A 19,695-nucleotide genomic window follows, 5' to 3' on the forward strand; every position below is an offset into this window, starting at 1 on the left:
TGGAGTTATAAAGTACGTATTTTTTTGTGCCTGGCTTCCTTTCCTTAACAATATGTTTGTGAGATGTATTCATGTTGTATGTAGTGGCCATTTTTCATTTTTCCTTGCTGTGTAGTATTCTGTTGTACAAACATACCACAATGTATAATGGTGCTGCAATGGATATTTTGTGTATGTATCTTAGTGCACTTGTGCATGAATTTTTGGGAGTATATACCTAGAAGCAGAATTGCTGTGTCATAGGTAACATGTATAATTTAGTAGTTAACACTAGACTGTTGCAAAGTGGCTGTAGCAATTTTTTGTTTTTTTTTTTTTGAGACACAATCTCACTCTGTCGCCAGGCTGGAGTGCAGTGGCACGATCTCAGCTCACTGTAACCTCCACCTCCCGGGTTCAAGCGATTCTCCTGCCTCAGCCTCCCGAGTAGCTGGGACTACAGGCGCATGCCACCACACCCAGCTAATTTTTGTATTTTTAATAGAGACAGGGTTTCACCATGTTGGCCAGGATGGTCTCAATCTCCTGACCTTGTGATCTGCCCACCTTGGCCTCCCAAAGTGCTGGGATTACAGGCATGAGCCACCACGCCTGGCCAGTGGCTGTAGCAATTTATGTATGCACCAGCAGCCTGTGAGAATTGCTGTTGCTCTGCTTCCAAGCCAACTCTTAGTATTGCTAGTCTTTTTCATTTAAGGAATCCTGAAGCCTCTATAACAATATCTCAGTAGTAATTTCACTAACAACTAATGACTAATGAAGTTGAATTCTTTTTCCATATGTGTGCCATTTAGATATCCTCTTTGTGATACCTTTTTGTGTTCAAATCTTCTACCTATTTTTCTATTTGGCTATGTTTTCTTATTTGTAAAGTTCCTTATATACCCTGGACAGAATATAACACTGGAAAGTTTCTAATTTTAATGTAGTCCAACATATGCATTTTCTCTCTTACAGAACATGTCAGTGTTGGACAGACATTATTGGACATCTCAATATTGCAGCTCTATAATTCTGTTTTGTTTTTATCATATAGATCTGCAATGCATCTAGAACTTATCTTGGTGTATGGTATGAGGTAGGAGCCAAGTTTCATTTTTTTCTATATGGATATACAATTGACCCAGCACCATTGATTGAAAGCATTATCTTTTCCTCACTCCTCTGTTTCACCTCTTTGTCATAAATCAAGTGTCCATATATGTGTTTTCTCGTTTTGGTCTCTCTATTCTGTTTCATTGGTTTCATACATTTATGTCCCTGTCACACTACCTCTGTAGCTATAGCATTAGTCTGAACCCAGTAGTATTTTGTTTGCAGATTTCTTGTAGAAAGCAGTTAAGAGATTTGGCGCTACACACAGGGCAGGTTAAGGAGTCTGGGTTCAAATGCTGATCCTTCCACTCCTTACCTGTAAAATCTTGAGCAAGTTAACCTCTCCATAAACTTCAGTTTTGTTTGTATGAGGATGTTATGGGGCTATTTATGCCATAGGGTTGATGAAGTGGCTCCATGAATTGAAAGTGCTTAGTACAGTCTGTCACAGTGTTAAAGCAAACTAAATATGGCCTGAGAAGGGCTTTGTACTTCTATATTTGAGTCCTTGTGGATGAACTATAACCTAGCTTTATAGTCAGACAAATTTGAAAACCTAACTTAATAGTATATACCTGTAACAATAGCTGAATGTTGGCCAATCCCAGCGGCCATACTTCAACAACTCATAGACTGCCGAATGTTCAAATTGCATTCAAATAAGGCGAACACTGAGCTTTAACCAATCTCGCTGTTTCTGTACCTCACTTCCTATTGCTGTACGTTACTTTACCTTTTTGTCTATAAATTTGTTCTGATCACGAGTCACCCCTGGAGTCTCTGTGAATCTGCTGTGATTCTGGGAGTTGCCCGATTTGCAAATCATTCATTGCTCAATTAAACTCCTTCAAACTTAATTCAGCCAAAGTTTTTCTTTTATCAGATGGTGTCAGGAATGGGATCTAAAGTGGAGCTTCTAGCGACCCCCAGGAGCACTGAGTGAACATGCAAGGTACCTGCAGGATCCACTTGTGTCTATCGATCTCTCACAGCAGCTGGGGATCACAGGTAAGCTCCCTCTCGGATCTCTGTTTCCTTTCCCTTTTTTATCTTTTCTATTACTCAGGGCAACCAGCTTGCCCAGAGACCACGTGTTGAAACCCCTAGTCAGAGATTGGATTAAAGATAACGGGGCCCATCTGAGGGCAAATATAAACCTTGCCAGTTTGATATTGAGTGCTAAGCAGAGTGGCTAATGTCTGTGTTTTATCACATGTATTTTGCTCTGGCCAGAACAACAACAAAAAATTTTTCCTTTATGATGCGGCTTGGCCCCCAGTGTGATGGTGTGGCAAGCTGGGTCACTGGGGCCGCTGAGGGAAAGGGAACCCAGAAGGCTGGCATGCCAGCAAAAGAGTAAGAATTTCTTACCAGTCAGATTTTTGGCTTCTCTCTCTCTGTGCAAATGGTTGAATGAATGGTAAAAATCACTGTTTATTTATCTCTTCTCTAAGGTTTTGATTAATGCAAAAAAAATTCTGAGGTTAGTCTTAAACTGATGTATTTGTGCTATGAATTCGTTTTTCTGGGTCAAGGGGTACCTTAGGATAAAACACGGGCTTAGGACCCCACAAGCTCGCTGGTCAATAACAAACTTTCCTGCAGGTCCCTGAAACACACAAAAAAACTGGATGGGGTCTCCATCTTGTTTCATGTCCTTGGGAACTTGACCTCGTAACCACGTGGCAGTACTTTCTCTTGGTCTCCACCTTCTAGGGAACAGGGATTTTAGGGTTTATGCCATAGTTAGCTCTAAAAATTATCTTGAGTCATTAAAAGCCTCTGCAAGCTCAAAATTAACTACTCTAGACTCCTTCTGGGAAGGGCAGTAGACTGCTCTGTGCTGTGGCTCACTGGCCTTTCACACTGGCGGTTCCAGTTCCATTCCCTGCTTAGGAAGTAAGTCATTTCTGGTTTAATATCTGCATAACCTTCTCTAGTCTCTTCTCCTCCACAGACTATCTTAAATTTTCCTTCCTCGAGCACCTAGGAAGTTACCTTTGGTAAAGTTCAAAAGCCAGAAATATCAGCCATTTGGCCTGGGTAAAATCAGTAATAAGAAATTTAAAAGGACTTTATTAAAGAGTGCTATGCTTAAAAGTCAGGTTAATTAAAAATGAATATTCAGGCTCTAATGGCCTGGAATCCATGGGAAAAACAGGAGGCACCAGAAACCCTTTTCCTGGCCCTGTTCCTCCAAGGACTCCACCATAAAGCCAATAACCAATTAAGAAACTTAAAAACTGGCAAAAGAAAAATCTTACAACTACTATAGTAATCTTCTTCTGCCTGTCTGTCTAATTATATATGTATTGTGTGTAATGTTTATATGAAAGAGCTCAAATTAATTGGCTTAAACAAAAATAAGCACTTAAATATTTTGAAAGCAAAATAAAAACTGTAATGCCTCTTGGTTCATGTAACTTTAGTAATCTTTGGGAAATAAAAACAACTTTAAATATTATTGATAAAATAAAGACATTTTGTCTAAATTATGCAGGTCAGATATTAGCTTTGCTATATGCTTCAAGGTCATAAACTGCTTTGACTTTTGAAAATTGTTCAATTTATTTTGGAGACATTAAATTCTAAATAAGGCCTGGGGATATATGGAATTAGCCATGCCCCCTAGCTATACAAAGGCTATAAAGAAAATAGATTTCATTAAGAAAGGATGTTGTATGGTAAATTCTTGTCCTAAAGTAAAATGACTGGTTGTTTAAAAAGAGGGATGTTTAGGGCAAGTCAGAAAGTCTAAACATGTCCCACATAGTCTGTGTAAGTTGTGAAAAAATTTATGAAAAGGAATTTATGCCAGAAATGTTGTACAATTTAAAGGTGATTAGGCCTCCTGAATGCTTCATAAAATGCCACCATGACTCTTAACTGTACAGCCTGCCTGCTTTATAGCTAGGTAAGGCCTGGGACACCTGTAGTTAGATGCTGGAAAGAGTCGGACCTTTATCTGCATTTCTGTCTGGGTCCTGGGCTCCACACCTAGTACATAATTAAAATCCTTACTTACCAAGGTTTTCACCAAAAGTAAAAGTTGCTAAGAGTTAACATTGTAATATGTAATTGAGAGTACTGAAAAAATAGGTTTACATGCAAGGTGTGTAAGGAGAATGAAATGTGTTTTTTGTAAGAGATTATAAGAAAATACAGGAATGTAAATTTTTGCCTAGGTTAGAGGGTTAAAGGATTGTTTTAAATTAAATAAAGCTAAAGGTTTGAACAAGTTGTGGAAGGTTTATAAAAATTAATTATAGGGGCCAGGCACGGTGGCCCATGCCTATAATCCCAGCACTTTGGGAGGCTGAGGTGGGTGGATCACCTGAGGTCAGGAGTTCGAGACCAGCCTGGCTAACATGGTGAAATGCCGTTTCTACTAAACATACAAAAAATTAGCCAGGCGTGGTGTTGCACGCCTGTAATCCCAGCTACTGGGGAGGCTGAGGCAGGAGAATCGCTTGAACCTGGGAGGCCGAGGTTGCAGCAAGCCAAGATCACACCATTGCACTCCAGCTTGGGCAACAAGAGTGAAACTCCATCTCGAAAAAACAAAACAAAACAAAACAAAACAATTAATTATTAGGATTCTATGTGTGAACATATTGGCTAAAGTTAAAATGGCATTATTCAGGTTTTTTTCCATAAATGGGACATTGGAATAAAAGCACAACAGAGTTTTCTTAGAAGATTGTTCTGCTCTGAGGAAAAAAACAGTAAAGGGTTATAAAAGGTTTATAAAAATCTTACCTTATGGTCAAACTAATTAAAACTGAATAGATTTCTAAAATATTATTAAAAACTAGCTTTAACATTAAAAATACACTAATGGAAACATAAAATTTGGTTCCCTCTTTTAGAAAGGATTTTTATTTAGTATTAAAAGATAATGTAAGGTTTTTGTTTACCTTTTAAGTAAACTACAAAAAAAATGGTGGAGGAAGGAAAGAAAGGAGATAGTCAGTTGGCCTCATGCTATCCTCATTGGATCTTGTTTGGAAAGCTGAGTCTCCTTTCTATCAAAATACTGTTTTTTCCTTTAAAATTTTTTAAGTTATCATTTTGGCTAAATGAATGACTTATGGTAACCTAAGATTCTATTTTGTAATATCCAATGTTTTAAACCTTTGGTATTTAACAAACCTTTCAAAATCAAGCTCTAGATTATCATGCTAAATAAGCCAATACTAAAATTGTTTAAATATACAATTTGAATGAACTCCATGGTCTAAGTCAAATTACCTATGATAACCCATTAGTTATCAGTGCTATGCACCTAAATTGGAGAAACAACTGGTATTCAAGAGGACGTAAGTCCAGTGTTAAGCATGGACTCATGAAGAACCAGGATGGCCACCTTGTCCTTCTTGAGTCCTTAAAGCTTTTGTTATTAAATGTTCTGGAAAAGATAAAATAATCCAAATTTAATATATTGATGTGGTGACTTATAAATTGCAGAAATAATTTAAATCCAATGTTTGGTTCCATATTCCTGGAAAGACGATCAAAGCTTCAGATGCATTTGGCTACCTGATGGGCCATTTAAACATTTATAAAGAGATTTCATTCAATTGTCATTTTCAATGCATGTTTTCTGGTTGTATAATAGCTTTCCCATGCAATAGGGCTGATGTTATAACAGTAGATTATAGTGTATTTTCACCAGGCAAAGAAAACTTTTTATGATTCACTGAGGACAATCCCTTCACAATCTAGAACCTGCAGATTGGATCGTCTGAGAACACCAGAGAAAGAGAAAGACTGTCCTTGCCATCCACACTACAGCAAAACTTTGGAGCTTTAAACCTTGGGTTCATAATCTCACAGCTGAGAAGGGTCCCTCCACACTCCTGGAACTGTACATCCATTGGAACCCTTAAGGTAAAACTAACCAGAAAAGTTTCTCCCCAGAAGATGGCATCCTTGATTAGAATAGCTTTTCCCAAGATCATAGATCAAAACTTCTACTATCACAAGACTCTTATCTTTGAATATTTTTTCCTTGTTTATGCCTCTATGAACAATAGAAATTAAAAGTGGGTCTATTATATGCACTTATAGGGTATACTTTTATTTGTGAAGGATTTTGAATCCATCCTTAAACATGAATAACCTTATATTTCAATAGATAAAAGATGAAGGCCCAATGTAGGTAACAAACTTTAGTGGTACATACATTGCCTCATAATCAGTCAAAACTCCTCTTAACCCACATCATGGATTAAAGAGAACATTGACAAGAGGCCTTCACTCTTCTAGAAAGACATCCATTTGTTAGGTCCTTTTTCCATGGTTTAGAATAAAAGAGGCAATAATTTGAAATGTCTCCCTCATAATAGGCTCTACAGCAAATTCTACTTTAAAGGCTATCGTTACACAACAGACTTTAAATTCTCCTTTGAAAGTTATACTAAGTAATATAATTGGCTAAACAGAAAAGTACCTGTGCAGCTGCTGACACCTGTGGCCTATGGAGAAATACAGCAAATGTAAATTATAAACAATTCTGGCCGGGCGCGATGGCTGACACCCGTAACCTCAGCACTTTGGGAGGCAGAGGTAGGCGGATCCCCTGAGGTCAGGAGTTTGAGAGCAGCCTGGCCAACATGGCAAAACCCTGTCTCTACTAAAAATACGAAAATTAGCCTGGCGTGGTGGCAGGTGCCTGTAATCTCAGCTACTCAATAGGCTGAAGCGGGAGAGTCACTTGAACCTAGGAGGTGGAGGTTGTAGTGAGCTGAGATCGCCGCTGCATTCCAGCCTTGGTGACAGAGCAAGACTCCCTCTCACAAAATAAATACAATAAAAATAAATATCCAGTTGTAGGGGATTAGTGAAAAGACCACTTAGTCAAGCGAGGAGACTCTTCATCTAACTCCTTCTTTAATCTATTTAATTTTAGGTGGTTTGGCTTATGGGGACCCTGGGTAAGGAGCATACTCCAAACTCTTGCTATTATCCACCCGATAATGATAATAATAGTCTCCCTGGTGCACTGTATTCTCTCAAAGGTTTTAAATGCTTGCATGCAGCCATCTCTACAACGTCAAATGATCTCTTTTCAACTGGAATAACAAAAACTGAAAGAAATGTGTGACCATGAAGGCACTGTAACCTATGAATGACATGCTGAGACCAGAAACCCAAAATGATGTAACTGAGAGTGGCGCTAAGGCCCTAAGTTCTAGTCACACTGTCACCTAAGTAAGAACCTGGCCAAAAGTGAGGAATTTTTTTTTAAACAAAATCATGGGAGGCCATTATTTTGGACTGAGCTCATGCACTAGGCACCAACAAACCAAACCAAACTAAAATGGAGTCACTCATGCTAAATGTGACATAATCAAACCAAGGCTTTAAAAAAACACAAAATGCTAGAACAGACCAGGTTTTTTCTCCCGTAAACAGATGTTCCAGAATAAGGAGGTATCCTCTACTCAGCCCTTATTCTCTTCCTGCAAAACCCACTGTTCTACTGTTTCCTAGTGAGTTTCAAAACCATACAGGTACACTTATGACAGTGATAATAACATCAATGACCAAGGTTTTGGTCAATCTCTCAAAATTGAGAAAATGACCAAAACGGGGGAATTGTTAAGGCAAACTAAATATGGCCTGAGAACGACTCTGTCCTTCTATATTTGAGTCCTTGTGGATGAACTGTAACATAGCTTAATAGTCAAACAAAATTGAAAACCTAACTTAATAGTATACACCTGTAACAATAACTGAGTGGTGGCCAATCCCAGCGGCCATACTTCAACCACTCACAGCCTGCTGAATGTTCAAACTGCGTTCAAATAAGGCAAACACCGAGCTGTAACCCACCTCACTGTTTCTGTACCTTACTTCCGATTCCTGTGCCTCACTTTGCCTTTTTTATCTATAAATTTGTTCTGACCATGAGGCACCCTGGGAGTCTGTGAATCTGCTGTGATTCTGGGGGTTGCCTGATTCGTGAATCTTCCATTGCTCAATTAAACTCCTTTATACTTAATTCGGCTTAAGTTTTTCTTTGATCAACAGAGTAAGCTCTCACTAATGAGTGGGCTGAGTGAAAATTGGAGGGATTTGTTCGTCTTTCTCAAGAGTAGTAGTTTCCAGAAGGAAGGGGCTGCTCTTCATTTACATTTCCCTTCCACTCCCATCCCTTAATGCCTAACATGCTGCCTGGCACATAGTAGGGGACTCAGTAAATGCTTGTTCTACGGATCAGTTCAGCTATGAAGTCTGTGTGAGCCAGTCCAGGTAAATTAGGAAGACAAGGATTTAGGACTGGGGCGAAAAGAGCCAGAGCGGAAGAAGGACGCCAGGGGGAGCAAGAACCTACACTCTCCAGATATCGCGAGAGGTCCCGCGCTCGCCACGACATTGAGTGTTCTGTTTTGGGCGGAAGCGCTGGACGAGAGGAGGAACTACTCTAGGGTACAAGGCCTCGCCCCAGGAGTGGGGGGTTGCTTCCGGGTCGCGCTCCCGGAAACAGGAAGTTGCCCATCCTCCTCGCCCGGCGGCAGCTGTCCCCGAGGCGGGAGGAGCCCGAGGGGGCGCGAGCCCCGCATGTGAGTGACTGGGGCCCGAGGCTGGGTGGGGGGAGGCCGCCCTGTGACAGCCTCGCCGCCGCGCCCGTCTCTGACATCCTCGCGCAGCCGCTTCTCGCCGCTGCTACCACCTTTTGTCCCAGCGCTGATCCCTTTTCTCAGCCGCTCCAGTTTTGTAGACTGACAGCATCCCCTGGAAGCTCCCCCGGGGTCGACTCCCTTAAGGCATCTGTCACTTTCTTTGACTCCGCCGGGGAGAGCAAAACGAGGTGGACCTTGCTTGAACTTGTTTCTCAGGCATCACAGCAGTGTCCATAACTTGAGCGTTGCTAATGAAGTCCAGATTTCTGCCCTTTTGACGGAATTTTTAAGAAATTAAGAGTAGATTCCCCACCCCCTTCTGAAAGATCTTTTTCTAATAATCGTTAGGGGGCAATAATTTTTTTTTCTTTAAATGTGTACTTGGTATGTGATAAACCTGGCATCTTGGATTTCAGAAAGAAATATGACTTGGTTTCTTGACACAGGTGAAATAGTTGTTTGTAATCACCTCTTAGTAGAAGGAAATTTGCCTGCGTCGTGTTTTGTAGTATTTTAAGACTGTTAACCGTGCAGGCCACACTTTCTAGTCTCAGAGCCCTCATAGCCTTTGTATTCGCAAATATGTTTCTTTTAAAGTATTTAGTCATAAATCACTTTATAATAGAGACTACTTCCAGATACTTAGTATTCTGACTTTTCTGATTGCTCATTTGGTAGTTCCTGTGGTGGAATCTTCTATAGACGTCTCTCCCTTAACAAATTCGTTTATTTGAATTTGGGTTGTCAAAATTTCCCTCTAGGGAATAACATGCCTTTAAAATAATAACTAATAAATTCAATTCTGCTACATTGAAGTTTTGACTAAAGGTTCATGTAGCCCAACTTGCATATCAGAAAGAGGTGCTGTTTCTGTCAGACCTTTTCTGCCTTGGACTGAGGCATTTTTCAAGACCTGCTTTGAATACCTGTTCCTCCACAGCTACTCCACACACCAGAAACAATGTCCAAATGCTAGATTCCTAACCTGCTAACCTTAAACCCTCATCACATTGTTGCTACCTCTGCGTTTTTTTGTTTTTTGTTTTTTTTTTTGAGACGGAGTCTCACACTGTCGCCCAGGCTGGAGTGCAGTGGCGTGATCTCTGCTCACTGCAAGCTCCGCCTCCCCGGTTCACACCATTCTCCTGCCTCAGGCTCCCGACCTCTGCATTTTTAAAAATGAATAAAATAATAAAACATAAAATGAATAAACCATGAGCCACGAGTTACATTCAATTAGTTCGGAATGATAATTTTAGGTCCTTTCTATAAATTTGTTCAACATTGATCTGATTCCACATCTGAGGTGAATTCCCACGTCTGTTCTTAGTTTTTTGTGTTTTCTCCATTTATCTCTGCTTTCAAGAAACACTATTTAGGGTGGGAGGTAGACAGGAAAATAGATGTAATGCCAAGCCCTAGAGGTGCATAGGACAAAAACTGAGGTCAGAGTCTTAAAGAGTTCACTTATTGGACAAAGCACTGGAGACTAGGCTTTTTAGGCAGAGGAAATTGTGTATGCAAAAGCAAAAAGATGTGAAATAGTATGACAGTGTAGAATGTGAAGAAGGATTGATGGGAAATGAAACTGAACAGGTAGGCAGTGACCAGATCATAAAGGGCCATGGTAAGTAATTTGGACTTTATCTTTTAAAAAAGACAGGAATCTCATTCCATCACCCAGGTTGGAGTACAGTGGTGCTATTACGGTTCACTGCAGCCTCGAACACCTGGGCTCAAGCTACCCCTCACCTCTGTTTCCCAAGTAGCTGGGACTACAGGCAGGCACCACCACACTCGGCCAATTTTTATTTTTATTTTTTTTGTAGATACAGGGTCTTGCTGTGTTACCCAGGCTGGTCTTGGAAGTCCTGGGCTCAAGCAGTCCTCCCACCTCAGCCTCCCAGTGTTGGGATTACAGGCATGAACCACCATGCTTGACTTAGGACTTTATCTTAAAATGATTGTTATTAGGTATTTAATTTGTCTGGCTATTGGAACAAATGTGTTACATCATTTTATAATTCTCTTAAATAAAACATTGTGGGGTAGAAATAATTATCCCCATTTTATACATGAAAACTGAGGCTTAGAGAGGATGAGTAGTGTCTCATGGCCACACAGTAAGTGGTAAAATCTAGAATTTGCATCCAGCTTTTTCCAACTCCAGTATCTGTGTTCTTAGTCACCATGCTAAACTGCTCCTGCAGAGGATGGGGAGTCTTGGAAGGTGCTTAGCATGAGCCAATTTGTGTTTGAAAAAAATAAGTGGCCGAGTGCAGCGGCTCACGCTTGTAATCCTAGCACTTTGGGAGGCTAAGGTGGGTGGATCACTTGAGGTCAGGAGTTCGAGACCAGCCTGGCCAACATGGTGAAACCCAGTGTCTACCAGAAAAATACAAAAATTAGCTGAGTGTGGTGGCGCGTGCCTGTACTCCCAGCTACTCAAGAGGCTGAGGCACGAGAATCTCTTGAAGCCAGGAGACGGAGGTTGCAGTGAGCTGAGATCATGTCACTGCACTCCAGCCTGAGCGAAGAGTGAGACCCTGTCTCAGAAAATAAAAATAAAAAACTGGACAAGGTAGAGAATGGATTGGGGAAGAGGAGAACTGGAAGTATAGAGATTAACTACATCTTTGTGATGGTCCATAGGAGAGATGTTGAAGACCTTAACTGTGCTGTTAATGTAGAGAGGAAGGGATGAATGTGAGAATTATATAGGAGGCTGAATCAAGAGGACTTAGTGATAGTTTCATTGGTGGGAATGAGGTAGGAGGAGAATAGTTTTTAAATTTGGAGGATTAGTGTTTCCATTAAGAAAAGAGGTGCAGTGGGAGGAATGAGTTGAAGGGGAAAACAGTAAGTTGGGTTATAGACACATTACATACAGGGAGCTATGGGAAACTTGGATCACCGTGTCTGGTAGGCAGGTAGATAAATGGGTCTTGAACCCTAGAGAGAGTTGTAGACTGGAGAAGAGATTTGGGAATCACCAATAGCTGGTGGTCAAAGCGTTGGAGGGAATAAGAAGGTCAAGGATAACTGGTGGATACCAGCAGAGAACGAGATAATTATGTTAAGGTTTGAGTACACTTGAGGGAGATAGATAATGGGGTAGCAACAGCAGCTGCTGCAGAGAGGTCAGATAAGGTAATAACTGAAAAAACGTCCTTCGAACTTGGCGTTTAGAAAGCCATTTGTGGCCTCAGTGAAAGCAATGTCGGTGGAGTGAGGAGGCAGAAATATGATTTCAACAGGTTAATAAATGAATGGAAACCTGAGAAACAAGAAAGTGTGTGACTTTCTCCCCCCAACCCCCAAAGGAGCTTGCCTCTGAAGGGAGGGAGGGAGAGAGTACCAGAAACTTAGAAAGGAACTATTATGGCATTTTTCTAATAGTAGAAACTGGAAAGGGTGAGGATGGAAGCAAGTAGAGGTAAGCTTAAAAATGTGAAGACTTCTTCAAGTATGTCAATGTCCTAAAAGACCAAAAAACAAAAAAAAAAAAAAAAAAAGAAAAACCACACGCTGGGGACTTGTTCTGAAGTTAAGTAGATTAAAGAGAGGCATGGCAGCCAAATTCAATGTGTGGTCATTGGTTGGATCCTGGATTTTTAAATAGCTATATGGTCTTTTTAAAAAAATTTGATAGTTAAGGAAATTTGACTATAGACTGAATATTAAGTAATATTAAGAGATTACTCATTTTAATGGGTATGGCAATAATGCCAATGGTTGTATAGAATAACGTCGTTATTCTTAGGAGATGCATGTTGAAATATTTAGAAATGATTTTATAATGTGTTGCAAATAACTTTCAAGTAGTTCTGGTAAAAACAGAAAGAAAATATAGCCAAATGTAAACAACTGGTGAATCTAAATGAAGGATATCCAGGTGTTCATTGTACTATTTTTGTACAAAAAGCTTTACATATTTAATGTGTAAAGCTTGATGAATTTGGACGTAAGTATGCCCTTGTGAAACCATCACCATGATCCATGCTATCAACCTATCCATCACCTCCAAGTTTCCTCCTGCCTTCTTACTTATTATTACTATTAGCAATAAGAACACTTAACATAAGAACTACCTTCTTAGCATATTTTTAAATATACAATACAGTATTGTTAACGCTAGGCACTGTGCTGTATAGTAGGTCTCTAGGAGTTATTCATCTTGTATAACTGAAACTTTGTATTCTTTGCCCAGTACCTTCCTGTTTCCCCCTGCCTGCGGCCTCCTGCAACCACCATTCTGTTCTTTGCTTCTATGAGTTTAGCTATTTTAGATTAATCGCACAAGTGGTATCATGTAGTATTTATCTTTCTGTGTCTGGCTTATTTCACTTAGCATAATGTCCTCCAGGTCCATCCGTATTGTTACAAATAGCAGGATTTCTTTCTTTTTTAAGGCTGAATAATATTCCATTGTATGTATATACTACATTTAAAAAAATTTTTTTTTATTCTTTTGACACAGAGTCTCAGTCTGTTGCTCAGGCTGGGGTGCCATGATGTGATCTCTGCTCACTGCAACCTCCATCTCCCAGGTTCAAGTGATTCTCATGCCTCAGCCTCCCGAGTAGCTGGGATTACAGGTGTGCATCACCATGCCTGGCTAATTTTTGTATTTTTAGTAGAGACAGGGTTTTGCTATGTTATGTTGGCCAGGCTGATCTCCAACTCCTGGCCCCAAGTGATCCACCCGCCTCAGCCTCCCAAAGTATTGGGATTACAAGTGTGAGCCACGGTGCCCTGCCTGTACCTTGATTGTAAATTTTAAGCATTTATTGTAGTTTTAAGTTATTACTCTTTTAAATCGTATTAATCATTTCAATGTTTTATCAGTTATTTTTCCTTTTAATTGATGTTTGTTTCTTTGTAGTGGTTCTTATAATCTAAGAAGCACTTTTTCTTTTTTTTTATTATTATACTTTAAGTTTTAGGGTACACGTGCACAACGTGTAGGTTTGTTACATATGTATATGTGTGCCATGTTGGTGTGCTGCACCTATTAACTCGTCATTTACATTAGGTATATCTCCTAATGCTATCCCTCCCCACTCCCCTACCCCACTACAGGCCCCGGTGTGTGATGTTGCCCTTCTTGTGTCCAAGTGTTCTCATTGTTCAATTCCCACCTATGAGTAAGAACATACGGTGTTTGGTTTTCTGTCCTTGCAATAGTTTGCTCAAAATGATGGTTTCCAGCTTCATCCATGTCCCTATAAAGGACATGAACTCATCCTTTTTTGTGGCTGCATAGTATTCCATGGTGTATATGTGCCACATTTTCTTAATCCAGTCTGTCACTGATGGACTTTTGGGTTGGTTCCAAGTCTTTGCTATTTGTGAATAGTGCCACAATAAACATATGTGTGCATGTGTCTTTATAGCAGCATGATTTATAATCCTTTGGGTATATACCCAGTAATGGGATGGCTGGGTCAAATGGTATTTCTAGTTCTAGATCCTTGAGGAATCACCACACTGTCTTCCACAATGGTTGAAGGAGCACTTTTTCTTTACTAGAACATATATTTAATTAATGGGATCACTGGATAAAATAGAATGGAATATATTCATAACACTAAAGAATGGATACCATACTTCATGGGTAGTGTAATATTAAAGAGCCAAGTAGAGAAAAAAGAAAATTTAATTTACTCTGGATATAGCTCCTAGTGTTGAAGATTGGGATGTATCTTAATGGACTTTTGAAACTTTCTTTTGAACTGTACTGTTTCCCCTTTTGTGCTTTAACTAGATGAATCAGTTTTCTATCCTAGAGTTACCTCACTGGCATAGCTCTTCAGAAAACAGAACCTCCAGGGTAATGGCATATCAGTATTCAGGACTTACTTATCTCTATAGAGGAATTAGTTCTCTGTTAAACAGGGCAAAAGAGAAGTTTACATTTCTCTTAACTTCTTTTCTGCTTTAAAGAAACATTTGTATTGGTAAGTTCTATCAGAGTTTTTCTGTCAGATATGCCTCTACCCTGTTTCTTCATAGGCAGAGACCCAGAAGGAATTGTGGAGAACATCTCATCAGAGCTCTCAGTTGTCTCCTCCTATTTCTGAAGTACTCCAGAAGTGAAACAACTCCCTGGCTTACCTCCCACAGGCCTCTCTTGAAAGCAAGGTTTCTTGACCTCGTTTTGAGGAGGGGTGGGAGGAGGTTCTCCTGTGCATTGCAGGATGTTTGGTCTTTACCCACCAGATGCTAATAGTACTCCTCCAGTTTGTTGATTTTTAATTTTTTTTGAAAGAGCTGGAGCCTCCCTGTGTTGGCCAGGCTGGAGTGCAGTTGCTGTTCACAGGCGTGATCGTAACTCACTGAGCCTCTAACTGCTGGCCTCAAGTGATCCTCCTGCCTCAGCCTCCCGAGTAGCTGGAACTATAGGCATGTGCTGCTGTGCCCAACTCCTGTCCAGTTTTGATAATCGAAAATGTCTTCAGACATTGCCAAATGTCCCCTTTGGAGCAGAATTACCCTGAGAACTATTGTTGTAAAGTAGTGTCTCTTAATTGAGGGGGTGTGCCTTTAATCAGCAGAGAAGAGGCTTGAAAACTTACACACCTGAGCTCCACTCCTAACAGTTCTGGCAACTTAGCATATCCGAGGTGGTGCATGATACTTTGATCCTAATAACTCCACTAGTGATCCTGCCTGTGCCCTTGCAGGTCTATGCCACTGTTAGAATCAGGCTAACTCTTCAGAACTTCCCCCTGTAGCAAAGCTCACTTTGGCCAGAGTTGGAACTACTTTCTGCAGGTAAGTGGATTGCCATCATGCCTCAGCCGATTTCACTCAATCCTCTCATGCCTGATGCATAGTAATGACTTTATGTTTGAATTTTTTTTTTTTTTTGAGACGGAGTCTCGCTCTGTTGCCCAGGCTGGGAGTGCAGTGGTGCAATCTCTGCTCACTGCAAGCTCTGTCTCCTGGGGTCACGCCATTCTCCTGCCTCAGCCTCCCAAGTAGCTGGGATTACAGGCCTCCGCCACCACGCCTGGCTAATTTTTTGTATTTTTAGTAGAGATGGGGTTTCACTGTGTTAGCCAGGATGGTCTTGATCTCCTGACCTCGTGATCTGCCTGCTTCAGCCTCCCAAAGTGCTGGGATTACAGGCGTGAGCCACCGCGCCCGGCCTTGATTTTTTTTTTTTTTTAAGGGATGAGTTTTTTTGTTCTTGTTTGATTACCATCGTATCCAACCAAATCCCAATAGTGTCCCTCTAGCAAGACAATAAAAAATGTCTCCAGGCATCCCTGGGGGCAGAATCTTTTCCAGTTTAGGACGACTGATATAACCAAAGCCAAAAAGAGGGCTTATCAAAATCCACAGGTGTTCTTAGAAACGTCACTAAGTTGCTATTAACTACCTTTCTGATAACTTGAGAAATGTGTCATAATCTCTGGGAAGAAGGATGCATGGCTTGCAAAAATATATTCAGTGTTTTAATATCATTTTAACTTGAATTACCCAACAAGAAAAGAAACGTTTTGTGTTTTTTTTTTGTGATACAAACTGGGAGTTTAATAAGATTTTTATGTGTATCAAAAAGGCTTACAGGCCAGGCGTGGTGGTTCATGCCTGTAATCCCAGCACTTTGGGAGTCCAAGGTGAGTGGATCACTTTAGGCCAGGAGTTTGAGACCAGCCTAGCCAATATGGTGAAACCCTGTCTCTACTAAAAATACAAAAATTAGCTGGGTATGGTGGCATGTGCCATTTTTTATTGTCTTGCTAGAGGGACACTGTTGGCATTTGGTTGGATGTGATAGTAATTAAACAACAAAAAAATCATCGTTTAATCCCAGCCTGTAATTCCAGCTGCTCAGGAGGCTGAGGCATGAGAATCACTTGAACCCAGGAGGCGGAGCTTTCAGTGAGCCAAGATTGCACCACTGCGCTCCAGCCTGGGCAACACAGCGAGACTCTGTCTCAAAGGAAAAAAAGAAAAAAAAAGACTTGAGGAGGCTTACAAAGGTTGCAAAACAGCCATCAAAAATAATGATGATTAATCCTGTTTTCCTCACCTGTACTCCTGTCCCCTTCAGGATTCTCCTACCGGGACACCGTGTTCTCTTCTGTGTGTGATGTTCTCTTCTGCCTCAGGGATACTTGCAAGTGACCCCACCTCCCAGCATCCACACTAGTTTTTCACTGGAATTTGTTTCTAGCAGTCCTTTCTGGATCCTTTCCATTCTGGTCCTCTACTGAGTTTTAATGGGTTTTGACTGGGTATTGTTAGATAATGAATTGTAATGTGTTTAAATGAATATTATTCCTACTTGCTTTCGTAGAATGTCTTTGTTAATTTAAACAGGAGAATGGCATCTCAGAATCACTGATCACAAAACCAAGATGTGAAAAATGTTGTAATAAGTTATCCCTTTACTCTATTTGCAGGAATCATTGTAGTCAATCATTTTCCAGTTCTCAGCCGCTCAGTTGTGATCGAGGGACACGTGGTTTCCGAACTGCCAGCTCAGAATAGGAAAATAACTTGGTAAGGGAGGCAGCATGCAACAACCCTGAAGTCAGGACACTTGGGTTCACATCCTGGCAAGTTATGAAACCTTTCTGAGCCTTGAACATGTATGAAATGGGATCGATCACAGCTACCTTATGGGATCACAGTGGTGATTCACTGAGATAATATTTCCAGAGTGTTTAGCAAGGCACCTGGCATATAGGGTGGGAACAGGAATAGGAGTGCAATTGAACATGAGTCTTTAGTTTCTAATGAATTGAATTTTTCTCCTTCCTGAAGTGTTCATAGATTCTTAGAATTTTAGAGCGAGACTCTAAAATTTGTAGTCCAATCCTCTTATTTTTTGGATGCAGAAATAGACCAAGTAATTTAACCGAAATCATCTCACTAGCAATTGGCAAAGCTTGTCTCCAAGTTCAATGCTGTTTCATTTTTCCAGCTGTAATATTTGAATACAACTCTATAGAGAACCAAAAAGTCATTGGCATGGCAAATCGTGCCTTGCTTCTTCCCTATGGTGCCACGGTCATGCATTGCTGTACATCTCTGACTCATTTTGTGCCCAGTAATGTTCCTTAGAAGTGACTGTGAGAATTTTGTGATTACAAAATTGATACAGGAAAAGTTTGGGAAATATGAAAATCACACAGAAAATAAAAATCAGCTGTGATCTCATTTTCCAGAGATCATCTACTCCTGAATTATTTTTAATTGGAAATGCTACATCTTAATTTCTGGGGGTTTTTTTGGTGTTATTGTTAATATGGCTCTTAATGCTTTGTAATCCATCCTCCTGGCTGCTAATCAAAAATGGCTTAGTGAAAAGAATGTGAGGTCCAAATGAGGCTCAGGTGACAACTGACTGGGTGGTCTCAGATAAGTCACTTCCCATCTGGAAATCTACTTTATATCTCTATAGATTTGCCTATTCCTTGCAGGTTTGTTAAAAAGGTATTAAGAAAAAAAAGACGTGTCTATTCCTGACTTCTCATCTAAATGCAGCTATATAATCTGTAGTTTTTCGTGACTGTCTTCTTTCACCTATGTTTTCAAGGTTCATCCATATTGTATCATGTATCAGTACTGCATTCCTTTTTATCGTCCAGTGATTTTGCATTATATGGATCTACCACATTGTGATTATCCTTTCATCAGTTCATGGACATTTGGATTACTTCCATTTGGGGGCTGTTATGAATAATGTTGCTGTTCACATTTGTGCACAAGTTTTTGTGTGGACATATGTTTTCAGTTCTCTTAGGCACATACCTAGGGGTGGAATTGCTGGGTCATACGGTAACTGTGTTTAACTCTTTGCGGAACTGCCAGGCTGTTTTCCATAGTGGCTGTACCATTTTATGTTTCAATTCCTCCATGTCCTTACCAACACTTTTTGTCTGACTTCTTGATTGTAGCTATCCAAGTGGATGTGAAATGGTATCTCACTGTGATTTTGATCTGCATTTCTCTGATGGTTAATAATGTTGAGTATCTTTTTGTGTGTTTATTGGTCATTTGTATATCTTTTTTTGAGATGGAGTCTCACTCTGTCGCCCAGGCTGGAGTGCAATGGTGTAATCTTGGCTCATTGCAACCTCTGCCTCCCAGATTCAAGTGATTCTTCTGCCTCAGCCTCCCAGATAGCTGGGATTACAGGTGCCTGCCACCACACCTGGCTAATTTTTGTATTTTTAGTAGAGACGGGGTTTCACCATGTTGACCAGGCTGATCTCGAACTCCTGACCTCAAGTGATCTGCCACCTTGGCCTTCCAAAGCGCTGGGATTACAGACGTGAGCCACTGCACCCAGTCCATTTGTATATCTTTTCTGGAGAAATGGCTATTCAAATCCTTTGTCTATTTTTTTATTTGGTTGTCTTTTTATTACTGATTTGTAATAATTCTTGATGTATTCTATATAGACCACCCCCTTATCAGATATATAATTTGCAAAAATTTTCTCCCATTCTGTGGGTTGTCATTTTACTTTCTTGATGGTATTGAGACAGAGAATTTTTAAGGTTTTTCCCCTCCCCTTGTCTTCTACAAAAAGTTTTTAATTTTGATGAAGTCCAATTTATTTTTTCTTTTGCTACTTGTTCTTTTGGCATCATATCTAAGAAACCATTGCCGAACCCCAGAATCATGAAGCCTCCCTCCCTGTGTTTTCTTTGAAGTTTTATCATTTTAGCTTATAAATTTAGGTATTTGATCCATTTTGAGTTAATTTTTGTGTATAGTATAAAGAAAGGGACAGGCGTGGTGGCTCACACCTGTAATCCCAGCACTTTGGGAGGCTGAGGCAGGAGGATTGCCTGAGGTCAGGAGTTCGAGACCAGCCTGGCCAACATGGTGAAACCCCGTCTCTACTAAAAATACAAAAAAATTCGCTGGGCGTGGTGGTGGGTACCTGTAATCCCCGCTACTTGGGAGGCTGAGGCAGGAGAATCGCTTGAACTCGGGAGGTGGA

General features: G+C 40.4%; 1 protein-coding gene across 8 annotated transcripts in view; it reads left to right on the plus strand.

Annotated features, from left to right (window-relative positions):
• Positions 1–19,695, plus strand: part of C5H6orf89 (chromosome 5 C6orf89 homolog) — a 49,666-nt gene that overhangs the window by 2,085 nt on the left and 27,886 nt on the right. For 3 of the 8 annotated variants that reach the window (XM_063707566.1, XM_063707568.1, XM_019029177.3), the window contains exons 1-2: positions 8,520–8,663; positions 17,141–17,240. Coding sequence is in view for 1 of the 8 variants with exons in the window: in XM_019029176.3 (XP_018884721.1) it covers positions 8,662–8,663 (2 nt within the window). In the remaining 7 variants the exon portion in view is untranslated. Of the gene's footprint in view, positions 1–1,978; positions 2,104–5,820; positions 5,986–8,405; positions 8,664–17,140; positions 17,241–19,695 lie in introns of those variants that run through there. The other 5 variants (XM_063707570.1, XM_063707571.1, XM_063707567.1 and 2 more) reach the window with 4 other exon arrangements.

The sequence above is a fragment of the Gorilla gorilla genome, chromosome 5 (assembly GCF_029281585.2).
Source record: "Gorilla gorilla gorilla isolate KB3781 chromosome 5, NHGRI_mGorGor1-v2.1_pri, whole genome shotgun sequence".
Classification (NCBI taxonomy): Eukaryota; Metazoa; Chordata; class Mammalia; order Primates; family Hominidae; genus Gorilla; species Gorilla gorilla.